The sequence below is a fragment of the Pholis gunnellus genome (genome assembly GCF_910591455.1).
Source record: "Pholis gunnellus genome assembly, chromosome: 18".
NCBI lineage: Eukaryota > Metazoa > Chordata > Actinopteri > Perciformes > Pholidae > Pholis > Pholis gunnellus.
Window position 1 is genome coordinate 12,685,635 of NC_136545.1, and position 16,171 is coordinate 12,701,805.

At 40.9% G+C, this 16,171-nt stretch overlaps 2 protein-coding genes across 2 annotated transcripts in view; one reads left to right on the forward strand and one right to left on the reverse strand.

Moving 5' to 3' along the window:
- The window catches only part of ric1 (RIC1 homolog, RAB6A GEF complex partner 1), a 29,388-nt gene extending 18,662 nt beyond the window's left edge, over positions 1-10,726 (reverse strand). Inside the window, exons 1-2 of the mRNA XM_079179667.1 lie at positions 10,146-10,726; positions 6,268-6,375 (exon numbers count right to left, since the gene is read on the reverse strand). Of these exons, the coding sequence (XP_079035793.1) occupies positions 6,268-6,375; positions 10,146-10,286 (249 nt within the window). The 5' untranslated portion in view covers positions 10,287-10,726. The remainder of the gene's footprint in view (positions 1-6,267; positions 6,376-10,145) is intronic.
- Positions 10,727-12,328: 1,602 nt separating this feature from the next.
- exosc2 (exosome component 2) lies at positions 12,329-15,602 on the forward strand. The gene is made up of 9 exons (XM_079179522.1): positions 12,329-12,495; positions 12,781-12,882; positions 12,982-13,027; positions 13,127-13,216; positions 13,364-13,429; positions 13,528-13,596; positions 14,231-14,407; positions 14,615-14,743; positions 15,264-15,602. Exons 1-9 carry the CDS (start codon positions 12,374-12,376, stop codon positions 15,342-15,344), a joined length of 882 nt encoding a protein of 293 aa, XP_079035648.1. The 5' UTR covers positions 12,329-12,373; the 3' UTR covers positions 15,345-15,602.
- The last annotated feature ends 569 nt before the right edge of the window (positions 15,603-16,171 follow it).

Below are 16,171 nucleotides of genomic sequence, written 5' to 3' on the forward strand. Positions count from 1 at the left end.
ACAAGCTACACACTCGGCTAAAGATAGTCCGGGTCATGGTTTATGAGGGTGATTACGTTAGCCTCGAGGTCTGCAGGGTGTGTGGGCAGCCAAACATCTGGGAAACAGCTGGTTTTTCTGAAGCGAGAGCGACTGCCTGCCTGGGCAACGCTGGTCTTTGTTGTTCCGCAGACTCTGACTTCTCCAAGTCTGCTCAGCCTATAATTAAACTACAATGCTAATGAGGGGGAGAAAAGGTACGGCTTCTTGGAGATAAAACGGAAAAACAGGCGGCTCGTCAAGACATCGCAAAGCTTAAAATGTAAGACGTCCACGTCATCATAACAAACATCTGAACTTGCCACAGCACTTATGGATTAAACGTGTGAAAGGGGGTCGAGGTGAAGGCCATGTCTGCTGTAGACTGAGACCAAGTTCGTGGCAATTCTTTTTTGACCGCTTCACTGAATTCACTGTCATTTTGTGGGTTGCAAAAGAAAACAGATTCTCTATTTCAAGCACAGCCATCAAACGTTGTTTTGATCGGATTTAGGTAGAATACAATGACCGTGTTTTCACTCCAGGCGCCTTTCTGCTCTCTTCCTACAGTTTTCTTAAGAGATAGATGAGAAATCTAAGCGGACCGCAAACGACATGACAAGGGAACGCTTGGTCTACAGAAATACATCTTTTAACACTATATTTTGGGGGGTTTTGCCTTTGTTAGATGGGACAGATTGAGACTGGAAAGGAGGGTCGGACTCAAACCCCAGCTGCTGCGGTTCGGACTCAGCCTAGATTCATGGGGCGCCGGCTCTTCAAGGTGAGCCCCCCCGGCACATTACATTTTAGACTTAAAGATGACTTGTTTGCCCTGATGTTCTTTCAAAAAGTTTGAAAATGCAACGCAAACTTCGACTCGTAGTCACTGGGGTAGGAAAAGCAGTCTCTAGTCGGTAGATCTCACTATGACATGACTTCCACTGAGCGCTGTGAGTCTGAACCTAACGCAGACGCAACAGCTGTTCCTTCAAAGTTTACAAACTCGTGTCCTGAACATTTCCTGTGTGAGAGGAAGTGCAAGTGTCAAAAAAAGAAAAGACACCACACAGAGCAAAAACATCCCCCAAAAGGACATTTCAGATTTAAATAAATGAATTGATTAAAGTCGCGTTATCGTCGAGGACAAAACATTTAATTTAACATTTAATACTCAGAACCAGAGCCCAGGAAGTGAGTGAACAAGTGTGCCCTGTTATTTTTAACTCCTCCACCTGCTCCCTGTTGTGTTTGGCCGGGTGGGCCTGGGACGGAGTCTGACTTAATGCCTGCCCAGACACATTCACAGCATTCATTCATGTGTACTCTGGCTTCAGTAAGAGGTGGGGATTAGAGGGAGGACAGAGAGAGAGGGGGGGGGACGGACGGACAACGAGAGAGGTCATCATGCATCATGTTTAAACTACATGCCGCTATTTTAAACCTATCTTTTTGACATGAAGTGGCAGTTAAAGCATTGACATGACAACACTAGAAAACGTCTTAATAAATGGGGCATTACCTGGACCTTTGAGGACATTTCTGACCAGCGTACCAATATATATATATATAGATATATATATATATATAAGAAAAAGGTTACATTTCTGCTTCAAATGCTCTAAAACAATACATTTAAAAATAAACCACCGTGTGTGTGTGTGTATTGTTGTAGTCCCTTTAACACCTGATTCAGTTTGTTCAGCAGAATGGCAAAAGGTGGTGTTTTGGGAGAAACATTCATGGCTCTCTGCCACTCTGACTTCTAAACAGCCTCACTTGTCCTTGACGGTATTTCCTGGCAGTGTTTACAGAAAGCTGGACGAAGGTATTTGCATATATATATATATATATATATATATATATATATATATATATATATATATATATATATATATATGAAACACTGAATCAGCTCATTCCACGTATTGAAATAGTATAAATAGAAACATAATGCTATGGCTCGTTAATGGTGAAATTGCTAAACCACAAAACATTTGTAGAGGAAATATCCTGGTTCTGCAGCATGTGTAAGACTGTAATACAACACCCCGCATTACTGGAGAACGATTATCCCACTAATCCCCACTAATTAGATGAAAGCATCAGTTATCTTATCAATCATGGCCGGATTTCTATTCCTAATTACATTACCTGAACTATATTAATTATGCAGGTTTCATACTTGGCGGTTGTCCTACATTTTGCTGATCTCATGGCCTTTGGAAGCCGACTGAGTCATCTGCTGACTCGGGCACTTGTGAGATTACTCAACAAGACGCTTCCTTCAAACAGTTATCTGAGCTGCAGAGCTCTCGGATAACAATCATGAGAAAAGGTGGCAAGAACAGAAAATGTCAGGGGGTTGGTGTATCTAAAATTTCAGTTGTGAGGTTTATTTTTCCTCTTCATTAGAGGCAGTAACGCTGGAGTGTTACGTGAACGCCGAGATGATCATTATGAGAAACCACAAGCTGCACCGGTCAGCTGAACTGGTGCCTCTATCACACACACACACACACACACACACACACACACACACACACACACACACACACACACACACACACACACACACACACACACACACACACACACACACACACACACACACACACACACACTTATCCTTGTAAGCTTTTCTGTTATTGTACATGAACATCCAACAGTAAAGACTCTGTTACGACTGCTCGGGCTTCTTCCGCGTGTTCGACACAGCAGATGCGGCGTCCGTCTGCTCCCTCTCTGAGCTCACAGTGTGCATTAAGACATTAGTTCAACACCGACGGGGCTCGTTATTAAGGATTACACTTGATACGAGCGATTTACATTCAATCCTGAAAATAAATAAGAGCAGCTAAATAAAGCCAGTCTCTGCTGCTTTCAGGGACACTCTGCTCCCCGAGCAGGGACACTCTGCTTGCTTGCTTGCTTGCTTTCTCTCTCTCTCTCTCTCTCTCTCTCTCTCTCTCTCTCTCTCTCTGAACAAGGCCACTCTTTGTGACACATTATGTGCAAATTATACTTAGTTTTTCGCTCAACCTCGGTGGAACCTGTGCTGTAAATCGTGGAAACAACAAAGCCAGTGCAGCTGTCAACATGCATGTTGGATAGCGGTGCTTTTTGCTTCAAGGCTTTGTGGAAATGTTGATTTGGCATATGTAAATATAAGGCATATGTAAATATAATCATGATTAACACTATCAAAGCTTCATGTTCTAGATTTTCATGAGCGATAGATATGGTCGGGGAATTGAACCGCAAACGATTTGATGATCTGAAAGGGAAGCTCGAGAGCGGAGGAAAGGTTGGAGTGAACTGACATCAGTGGGCTTGTGTGGGTTTACGTGAAGAAACATGGAGGCGAGAACATTTCATCTCCATGGAAATGAGCATGAATATTAAATAATTACATATTTTAAGCTTTGTGGGCTGGTAATTTGCATATTGTTTTTGGGTTGCGGGTCCTTCTCGAGAGTTTACCCAAGGAAGGGCTGTAATGACAGGAAGGAAGATCCTGGGGGAGATATTTCATCATTACTTTAAACTGACTGACACAGACTGTGCATTCTCCCCTCATCAGGTTCAGCATTCGGGGGAAATTTGTATTGATCTGCAAAAACACACAAAAAATGAGGCCCTCTTCATCTCCCAAAAGAGCTGAGGTAAGTTAGATCCTTTCAGGCTGCTGTAATCCGTCTCCCAATATAGAGCCGGCCCACAAGCCAAAGGTGACTGATGCTCACCTTATTATAACCAATATATAGACTGATGCTCACCTTATTATAACCAATATATAGACTGATACTCACCTTATTATAACCAATATAGAGACTGATGCTCACCTTATTATAACCAATATATAGACTGATGCTCACCTTATTATAACCAATATAGAGACTGATGCTCACCTTATTATAACCAATATATAGACTGATGCTCACCTTATTATAACCAATATAGAGACTGATGCTCACCTTATTATAACCAATATAGAGACTGATGCTCACCTTATTATAACCAATATATAGACTGATGCTCACCTTATTATAACCAATATATAGACTGATGCTCACCTTATTATAACCAATATATAGACTGATGCTCACCTTATTATAACCAATATATAGACTGATGCTCACCTTATTATAACCAATATAGAGACTGATGCTCACCTTATTATAACCAATATAGAGACTGATGCTCACCTTATTATAACCAATATATAGACTGATGCTCACCTTATTATAACCAATATATAGACTGATGCTCACCTTATTATAACCAATATATAGACTGATGCTCACCTTATTATAACCAATATATAGACTGATGCTCACCTTATTATAACCAATATATAGACTGATGCTCACCTTATTATAACCAATATATAGACTGATGCTCACCTTATTATAACCAATATATAGACTGATACTCACCTTATTATAACCAATATATAGACTGATACTCACCTTATTATAACCAATATATAGACTGATGCTCACCTTATTATAACCAATATAGAGACTGATGCTCACCTTATTATAACCAATATAGAGACTGATGCTCACCTTATTATAACCAATATATAGACTGATGCTCACCTTATTATAACCAATATATAGACTGATGCTCACCTTATTATAACCAATATAGAGACTGATGCTCACCTTATTATAACCAATATAGAGACTGATGCTCACCTTATTATAACCAATATATAGACTGATGCTCACCTTATTATAACCAATATATAGACTGATGCTCACCTTATTATAACCAATATATAGACTGATGCTCACCTTATTATAACCAATATATAGACTGATGCTCACCTTATTATAACCAATATATAGACTGATGCTCACCTTATTATAACCAATATATAGACTGATGCTCACCTTATTATAACCAATATATAGACTGATGTTCACCTTATTATAACCAATATATAGACTGATGCTCACCTTATTATAACCAATATATAGACTGATGCTCACCTTATTATAACCAATATAGAGACTGATGCTCACCTTATTATAACCAATATAGTGACTGATGCTCACCTTACTATAACCAATATATACACCAAAAGAGGTTAATACATCTAAGTTAATATGTGCAAGCATTTGATTGGGGACGGGACAAAGTATGACACGACTTTAATAAACAGGAAGTAATGTGTAACTGAAGCATTTGAATATTATCTCAAAAGGTTTCAGGTCAGTTCGTTCAGTGACCTTCATTGTTGATTTATCTCCTGCAGACCAATTACTGCCATTAGGTGATTTCAGGATGTTACTGTTGAGCCCTTTACTCTTACTGTAATCCTATTTGTCCCGTGTGGGACACAACAGGCTGCCCCCATCATTCCTTACTCTTGGCAGCACGTTGAGCTTCCTCCAGGTTCAGTTCATCTCGACTAACTCGTCTGTCACAGTTCTGTGGAAGGTTATTTACACTTCCTGAAAACTGCAATATTCACCTAAAGCCCCATAAAAGCTTAAATTGTTTTGTTGGCGGCCACTCTACTCCAGCTGCATTAAGCCTGGAGCTACATGCGGACTTCTGCAAGATGCTCACCTGAAGTGATGGCTATGTTATTTAAAGCATGTCGAGCTTCAGGAATCATACATACGCTCCCTCTTGTACGCACTTCAAGCTTCTAACTTTACACACCAACGTCACGTGATTGAAAGTGAAGTTGGAACTTGACGTAGAGAGCTCAGGGAACGCGTTTCAGGTACGCTCTCGTCACCACAGGAATACCTTCCTCGTATCTAGAGCGCAGCAGAACAGCAAAAATAGGACAAACACTTGACTGCTGTTTAGAGAAGTGCAGCCACACTTTCATTTTCTCTCTTTCTAGCATCATGCTCCCTTCTACTGCGATGCACCTGCAGTGACAAGGAAGCTGCTTCTGTGGTTTCCTATAACAGAGGGGTCCTGATAAAAATCTACTAATCCTCAGGGATTGATTACTGAAGCATCTTTTACCCACTGACTGAAACTCCACATGCAATGAACCCAAGTGGTAACAAAGCGATACGAGGGAGAATCACTGTCACGGAAAGTAGAAAGAAAACCAAAAAGACTGATGAGAGACAGAGAGAGAAAGTAGGTATTTCCAGTAAGTATACAAGTTATTAGTGTACTTTGCTCTACGATGATATAAGACATGGGGGGCAAAGGGCGTCAATGATACTGTATGCACAAATATGAGATGATGTGGTGGAGCGCTGTACTCACCGCCACAGCGATCATGGAGTCGTCTGGTTTCCATTCGGCCTTCTGGTAGAAGCCAAACTGGGCCGCCGCCTTTGCAGACTCGATATAGCTGACTATCAAAACACTGGGCTGTGGGTGGGGAACAGGGATAAGAGCACTTTAGACTGACTGCCACATGTGTTCACCAAAAAACAAAAACATGCACAGAATACGGACCGTTACTGCCAGAAATGTCTTAAGATTGACTTCATGGTTCTAGCTTCTAAAATGTGAGACTGTTGGTTTACATTAGCTTGTGTTTGAGGAAATTATGATGGGCATTTTTCAGCTTTCTTTAGACTTAAACTGTAATTTTAACTAAAACCAAAATTACAGCTGCAATCAATTGTTATTGGACTGACATCAATACATCAGTAGTGTAATCCGTCGTAATAGTTCTAACCAAAAAATGTCAGCCGGTGTTAAAACAGCTGTTAAAGAGGAGCACTGGAAACAAAGTCAGTTATTGAACACCCGAAACCTCAACACCTGGCAAAGCCTTCTTCTTCAGTCGTCGGCTTTATTCCACAACCAGTGGAAACCCCCCCGCAGATTATTTACGATTACGGCTCATAAACTTGTATAGTTTTACTTAACGCAAGTCTAAAAGCACAGATTATTACGGAAGATGAACTAATACTGAGTCACGCTTCAAACGTAATGTTACAGACGTGTACCATGTCTTTGACATTGCAGGTAAACCAGGACAGTACCCTCACTGAATGCTCAGGTAACATAAGCAGGGAAAGACTTCATGTAATTCCAGCTGTGCAACATAAACCCTCGAACTCCGTCGCCGTAATGAGAGAGCAGGTTTGAAGTAATTCAGGCCTCTCGCAGCATGAAATCTTAATAACACCAATGACACCTGCTATGGTGAAGCTTGCCCCGTCAGACACAGAGAGAGAAATCGCTCTCCTTGTTTTTTTTATTGCAATAACATCAGATGACAAACACAACAAACTCATTCGGCGTTCTGTAAATTAAAGAAGGTTGAGGTAGCCTGTAGCATTACATTTGGGAACGAACATACACAGTGGGAACATTGTTCAACCCTATCAAAGTAACAGTGCACTGGGTATGAAATGAAACAATGTCAATGAGGTTCAAATGATGATACATTCATTAATTTGAGGTTTTCATCTAAATCTGGTAAACTGTAGAAACTGTTATCCTAATCTTACATAAATAATCAAATAAAATCACCGATTTCCTTTATTGGTTGGTACGTTATTTAGATAATGTGTTTATTCAATGATTACAAGTTACAAATCCACTCAACTCTTTCTCTGCAGCGGCACGAAAAAGTTAACTGTATTTAATTTGTCCAAGCGTCTTCGATCATTGCCCTATTCTTAAATATTCCTCCACTGTGTCAGTTTGTTAAAATCCCTCATTGCGTCACCCAAACCCTGCAGGCAGGTGTGTTGAAGTGGTTTGTAGGGAAGCAGCGGATCAAACTCATGCATTTCTCCTGCATTGCCATTTCCTGCCATTTCCTGTGCTTGATGACATTCCCCTGCAGTCAGCTGGTGTAACTGAAGAAATCCTAGGGGAGCGTAAATAATTACACACACACACATAGCTATGTGCAACCGTACATACGTACACAAACACACACACTGCTAATTTTCGCCGGCACCCAGAGCCAACTATGTTGCGACTATTGCATAACAACCCTCTATTCCTAGACATCCTGAGCTCCCACACGGCCAGTGACAGAGTGACTACAAGGCTGTAAGCTACTGCGCTACACAGATTAAGTGACGGCGCCTCGACTGAACTAGCCGGGGCTCAGGCTGCGCTGGCCGAGGAGAAGTGGGATTAAAGGGAACAGACAAAATGGCAAAATGATGGCGGAGAACAACAGGGGGACAAGAAACCTGAGAGGGGAAATGGCAGATTCACTAAAGAACCCGAGCATGGGAATGAAATGAAAAAAGCAGAAGAATATCTATACTGATACACTAAGGCAAGCTATGATAAGCACGACAGGCAGACATATCATTTTCTTTACTTTTAGAATGATTAAAACATCTGGAGTACAATAACCCATTACTCACACTATATCCATTTAATATCACACTTTTAATATTGTATTGATATAAGGTCAGGCTTGTCATATGTGTGTTTGCTTTAAGAAATATAAAATATCAAGCAAAACCCTCGACCGTGCACTGAAATGGCGAAATGGTAAGAACAGATGTGAAAGGTGCGAGTCTATCCCTAATGGACATTCCTTACACCATCCTTTTTCCTGAACGCCTCATTGATACTCAAACAGGCAAAGTTCTTAAGACAGAAGGGAAGGAAAACATGGTCACATCCTGTGTGGGCCTCAGGAAATAAACCCTGATCCATTGTTGCTTCCCCTTCAATAATATACAAGCTGCGTGAGACACAGACCACTGTAAACAATGTGCTGAGCTCCATGTTGTCAAATCAAATGTTGATTTAACGCGGTTGTTAGACAATATTATTTGTTGTGAAGTTAAAATAGCATGAGTAAATTAATAAATAAAAAAGGAAGATATCTGTTGTAGCTGCCACTGTCTCACACAACGCTTTAAAGCTGTGTCAGTTGACAGTCTAGATCCTCGGACTGAGAACAACAAGTCAAAATCATTTTCTGACTGTTTGTAGTCACTGCGCTATCTTTTTTAACGTTAATGTCAACTCGATGATTCGTTCTTTTGTTCTGGAAATCATTATTTTCTCCCTTATGACCTTCCAGAATGCAGAAGTATTCGTTATTTCTCTCTCTTTCTAGAAATAGATAGCCAGTAGGAGCAATCATGTCTTTCACAGACCACTGATTGACAGTATTGTTATTGATTTCTGTAGTTTTCCCTCCAAAGACCGATTCCGATAAGCTTGCACAGATGACGGGTTTATGACATAACCTCCGCACCTGATTCTCTAGGCTCTCGATCAGCAACTTTTGGACAAATATTGGACTTAATTCAGCCAGCTATTTTGGAAAGGAGTGCTTAAAAAAAAAAAAAGGTATACGATTTATTAAGAGAAGCAGTTTCAGCACAAGAGCCTTTTTGCTGAAGTCATGCTGTAAATCACACTAGACTACACAAGACTACCTGTAAATAGATATCTTAAGACTGTCATAGTAAGAGAGAGTCCACATTGTTCTTCAGATGGAGGCCGTGTAGAGAAAATACAACCCATCCGTACACATGCTGTCACTATCAAATAGTTTACATAACTATTTAACTCTGGCAGCCTTAAATATCTTGGCTGCCAGACAGAACATGCCACAACATCCAGTCAGTGTTTGTTTTCCTCACTATTGTTGATAATAGCTTAAACTTTGAACTATTCTTCTGAGGCAGGGCGATAAAAATAGAAATTTAAGTACTGAATGTACCCGAGAAACTCCAGTTTACACGTTCCCTCTGGCTGATAAGCGCTCATCAGGTGAGAGGATGAAACACCAGCGAGCCTTTGTCATGAATGAGGGAGTAAAAGGGAGGGACAACGCACGTGAGACACCATTAAGATGCAACTATGCCTTTGAGAAAGGCACACGTATACGGATATAGGTCAACTCTTAAGATGTTACTTTCACTATGTAGTTTAAAAAGGCGTGTGGATGGCACCTCCAGGTTGCTCATCACTATTGACACCAATGCTATTCTCCATGTTTATTTACTAACCTGTATAAAAAATGCATTTAGGGCAGACAGACAGATTGACAAGCAGTAACCGTTTGATTATAAAATGATGGTGGTTGCAGCTGAAGAAGCGGGGGTAAGCTGTGCGCCATACTGAAGTTAGATAAAATGAAAGTTGTTTTTGTTGGGACAGCTGGTTCTGAGTCACAGCTGGTTGACCAATACACTTACCCGACTAAACCAGATGCTGAGCTGCGTCTCTGACAGCACGCCGAAGTAGAACCTGTGGGAGCTGGGCTGGATGTGGAACGGCTCCTCTTCGCTCCTCAGCGGACAAAGCAGCCGCCGGGGCCAGCCGGTTAGAAAATACATGACGGCACAAAGTCACTTCGCACAACAGGCAGTGTCGCAATGTGCCAGGTCGACGGTGCCCCGTAAGAGTGTTTTAATCCAAACGAGTCATGGGCGTTGTTTTCGTAAAAAAATAAAGGAAAACTCTACGTATGCACATGCAGCCAAGTGTCCACACGACTCAATCAATCCATGAATGCCGTACAGAGTCCCCAGCAGCCGATGGAGCTACACAGCTAGCCCCACTGTGCTAGCCTTCGCTTTCCAAGTTGAAGCTAATGAGCTATCCGAGGCAACGACAGTCTAACCCGAAAACAAAAGCAACCAGGTCCGCAGCGACAAGCCCGCAGCACCGATCAGCTCACTGCTGCTGACAAACGGGTCGATTCACTCTCGCTCCCGCTTGCTGTGTCAATCCGTACGTTGTCGGAACCAGCGGTGTTTAGTAACGGTAAAGCGTCCAGCTTTCACTCCTCTGTTGCTCACCGTCGCCATCTTTACAAGAGTCGGTGGGACTCTGCGCTGATTGGCCAGGACGGAGACGGTTTTTTTGCATGGTGTTGACACGTGACGTCAGCACTCCGTTCAGTGAAACTTGTATGTGAGAAGTGGACGTAGTCATCGTGACGTCACCCATTGATTTGGTGGACTGCCGTTATGAAGCCTCGAGTTCGGTGATTTCGCCGTCGCCATCTTGGAATACGGCCCTTCGCCATGTTGTTTTTTTCGAAACCAGTGAACAGAAGTTACCTCAGTTGTAACGTGGAGGAGTGACGTAGGCACTTTGTATACGGCTCTGTTAGTGGCAGCGACCTGCCAATCACAGTAAGCCCCGCCCTAAAGCATACTCCACTTTATGGTGTATTTTACTCTAAAGGGGACCATCATTTACTAAATGAACTTCATGCTGTATTGAAGAAGACTTTAAACTAATGATTGATACCATAGATTCAAGTTTACAATGTTTACTGAGGAAATAAATCAAGTGAGAAGTAGGTTAATTTACTCATAGACTTCCATACTACCGGACTACTTTTTGTAGTGGAGGAGTCGCCCCCTGCTGGTCAGTAGAGAGAATGCAGGTTTTAAGACACTTCCGCATTGGCTTCACTCTGCAGAACCGGAGGTTTCCGCCTGTGTAGTAGTCCGCCCCGTAGTGAAGGGTAAAACACGGTTGCGTTGAAGGCACCGTGGCTCGACGCTGACGTCTGGTGGTGTAAACAAAATGCACATCCACTGTCACGATACAGTATACTTTTGTTTAGTCTCTCGCATCTTTACCCTTAATAAACTTAACTAAATAAATCAAGGGATTGCATCGGTCGTGTCGATTTTTTTGGAATGTGGTTAAAAAATAAAATAAATGTCGGTGCACCATAAAAAGTGTGGGTAAAGACATTTTACTTGGACGTGGAATGGAAATTGGCAGGACGAAATGTATTTAATAAAAGCATTACTTTTTCACCCATTGGTACCATCAATAACTGAACTTTGTTAAGACGTTTTTATCTTGTCACATAATACAACTATTAAACTTGTGTGGCAATATCATCATATTCTAGCTGAAACTCTGAAATGAGAAAAGGAAGTTGGCTAAAATAAGGACATGGGGCAGATATAAAAGAGAAAAATAGGTAATTGCTATATAAATTAGTCAGATAATGATGCAGTATATTAAAGGATTGTGGGAACACAGTCAGAAGATGATGTTCATCCACTTTATGAAATAAAAGGGGTTAGATACCCTGAAATATTTATTAATAACGGAATTATAATATGACACTACATATTTCTGAGCAGCAGGTGGCGGTAATGCGTATTAAACGTTGTTTGAGGACAAGAAAAAGAACGAAGAAGAAGAAGAAGCACGAAAAAAAAGAAATTTAACAAGCTAACTGACTGATGAATACATCTACTACATATATACAGTATTTTCCTTTTCTTCAATGTTACTGGACTCATTAAGTGGGTTTAGAACATCTAGTAAAGTTAGTTAGACAAAAAACATTCAGCCCCATACTTCGACAGGTAGGTGGCGGTGTAATACGTAGAGTTGTTTGCTAACTGGTAGGGAGAGAAGAAGAAGAAGAAGAAAAAGAAGAAGAAGCATGGCTGCTGACATGAGATTACCAACTATTCAGAAACCAGTGTCGTTATCGGTTTCTGCTTTCAACCGAAAAGATCTGGTCGTCCCCGGTGATGTTATCACTTCAGACACCGGCTTCATGAGGTAGGTGTTTGGTGTAGCTGTTTACCAATTTATGAAAGATCCACACGTTATGCCTGGTGTAAGTTACCATCAACAGTGATACGTGTAAATCCTCCCACATTTTTAAGGCTCACATACAACAAATAATGCAAGGTAAAGTGTAATAAGGACTCTGATCGAGAACAAAATAATAAGCTAATCATTTAAAACTGTGTCCGTGATGTCTGTGATTGGTGGCGGTCACCCAGCGTTTACTTTGGTACATTCCTGTTTAGCTCATCATTGGTACTCACCATTTATCCTCAGGGGTCATGGTACCTATGTTGATGATGACAAGCTGACGGCTTCAGTGGCTGGAGAGGTGCAGAGAGTAGACAAGCTGATCTGTGTCAGACCACTTAAGACCAGGTAAGGGATTTAAATTCAAGCTGAAATAACCCATGCATGTTTTATGTACTTCCGATGAGTTGTGTAAATATCATTTTGTGTTGTGTTATTGATTTGCAGGTTCAACGGTGAAGTTGGAGATGTGGTGGTTGGCAGAGTCACAGAGGTAAAGCACTGCCGCCACATCTCTTCATCACATTTTAAATGCATCCTAAGCTGTTGACATGTTTTATCAACATGGGTGTTTTCTTTGTGATATGTTCAGGTACAACAGAAAAGGTGGAAGGTGGAGACCAACTCCCGGCTGGACTCCGTCCTCTTGTTGTCTTCTGTCAATCTGCCTGGAGGAGAGCTGGTGAGATGCTAGAAAACGTGATTCACTGGAAGAAGTGTTCAATGTGCTGCACCGTTAGCTGAACTAGCATTATCCTAAAGGACAGGGAAATGGGTTTGGGCAGGGAAGTTTTATTTATTGCTTGAAATCTTTGATTTTCTTTTTTAGAGGAGACGATCGGCAGAAGATGAGCTCACCATGAGAGAATACCTTCAGGAGGGCGATCTCATCAGTGTAACTCACAGTTTTTTAAATAATCTTTCATTACCTTCTTCACGTCCATTATTTCCCCTCATTATGTTGATGTTGTTGCTCTTTTCCTGTGCTTCTAGGCAGAGGTGCAGTCTGTCTTCTCAGATGGAGCCCTATCCATGCACACCCGTAGTTTAAAGTATGGAAAAGTAAGTTCAGCGAGTGTACACAATGACGTGTGCAGAATACAGCTGTGATGATACCCCCAAATAGTGGTTCAGTTTGCTCTATGATTCACCGTTTGTGGCTCAATCAAATGTAAACATAGGGCCAGGATACACTTGTGGCTGGACAGTGATGTTACAGATGTGACTTGCACAATTTGGAATTCCCAAAATGGGCACATTTTGGGGTTGTAACAATGTCTGTGTACAGCCCATTTTCAATGTCATTAGTCTAGCAGCTAATACATAAATGAGTACAAACTAATGTATAAAAAAACACATTACTATAAACAGGAAATGATTCACTCAGTGGTTGGTGTCCCACTTATTTAGAGATGTTTAGATGTGTCACATCAGTGCAAAATGGGTAACTACTTGGTTATCTTCCACTTTTCATTGCTGTACTCTTGTAAGATGCAACAATAAAAGTCAAGAAGCAGAACATATGCACAAATAAACACAGGGAATCATAAAAAATAGAAAGCTGTGCATTTAACGCAAGGCTTAAAGCAGTGTAATTCATTATTCTGACACAGTATATCACTAAAATGAGTTGATAATATATGTTCTTCTTACCCAATTTGACCTAATATCCTGTTTCTATTTCTCTGACCATCAGCTGGGTCAAGGAGTGCTGGTACAGCTTTCTCCTTCTCTGATCAAGAGGCAGAAAACCCATTTCCACAACCTGCCATGTGGCGCATCCATCATCCTCGGCAATAACGGCTTCGTGTGGCTGTATCCCACACCCGAACAACAGGAGGAGGAGGCCGGGGGCTTCTATACCAGCCTGGAGGTGGGAGCAGAACACTTATCTCATAGGTTCACTCGTCAATATGTTACGCACAAGGAAGAATTTAGATACCCTTACAGTACAATATGTGAATAATCTGCATAGAGGAGACACTTTTATTAATTAATTTGAATCTACTGCATCCAAATTGTACTACCATGTATAAATTTAACTTATTTGTTTGTGTATTTCTTGTCTTTGCCCCTCCAGCCTGTTGGTCTGTCAGATCGAGAGGTGATTTCGCGGTTGAGAAACTGCCTTCTGGCTTTGGCTGCACACAAGGTCCTTTTGTACGACACCAGTGTTCTCTATTGCTATGAATCGTCAGTTCAACATCAGGTAGGAAGCAATCTTTTTTTCTATATAAAGCAATGTCATTGAAAAATAAAAAAGTAGGCTTTTCCTGTGGTGTATTGTGCCATCTGGTGGCCATATTGGAAACCTACTGGAATGCAACAATTGATTGCAGTTCTCAGCTTTGACTCTGCTGTTCTAAAAGTGTGGAGCAGACACGGTTGATTTCTCTGCTCTTTTGGGCGGGGAACGGATGATGTAATCACTAATGGATACAGTGCTTGTATAATATCAGCATGTTAGAAAATATGCTGTCACGATATTGTTGTTGCATATCTATGTGGCACATATTACATATCTGTTGCCAATAACGCTAGCTAACCAAGCCTAACCCAGTTGTTTTAGTCTCCTTTTAAGCTACAACTCACAGGACACTGAAGTAGACATTGCTAAAGACTGTGTGGCAACAATGTGTTAACTATTATTGTTGAGATAATTGCATCCACAAATGTGCAATTTTCAGCGTAACTGATGTATGATTCTTTGCTTTATGCTCTCTGGGCAGGTCAAGGACATCTTGAAACCAGAAGTGATGGAGGAGATTGTAATGTTGACGCAACAGAAGCTGTTGGAACAGGAAGGTTAAAGAGCACAAAGCTTTGACCCGATCAAGCAGCTACTGACCACCTACTCGAGAACCGATTATCCTTTTTTTTTTTTTTTTCAAAGAACCATTCTTATTGTGACAGTCCTGTTGTACAGTTGAACAGCTCCAAGTGTATTTTATGTAAAACAAACATGATTATTGTTTGACTGCTGATAGAAATGGAAGGTATATCTCTTAATTCTGCAGCATTCAGGAATCACTAGAGTAGCTGTTCTTTTGTTTTACAGAGGTTTAGTGGAACACTTTTGATAATGTGTGGTGTTATACAAAAAACTGTTGTATGCAATACATTTTCTATAAATTCCAGTGCTTCTCAGTGTGGTGTGTTTTGTTGAATGATGAAGGAACAAATGTCTGTCAACTTAAGTCTTATTAAGGGATTTTTAGTTAATGCATCTATGCAATCTTTTCCTCGTAACAATATAAATCACAGTACGTCTTTATTTTTTTGTTAATTTAGGCTGTTAGCACTGACTTGTTGCTATCAAATGGTGGATGAACTGGGCGAGTGAAAGCGATGAGGCACAAAGCATTTATCACTGGATTTATATTTTAATTATATATATATATATATTTTTTTATCAGTGTACAAAGCTTAGGAAAATAACTCTCACGGTACTTTACAGCGTTTGTAGAAACACTATCATGTTGTAACTTACATACCTCTCAAGCCAGCACATTTAATGAAAAGTGTTAGAAAAAGTCGGTTTTGTTTGGTTTTTCTTCAACTTATCTCTGAGCAGAATAAAACCTTCGCTCTGCTCCCCGGTACTAGCCCACGCACGCACGCGACGTCACGCGTCGCC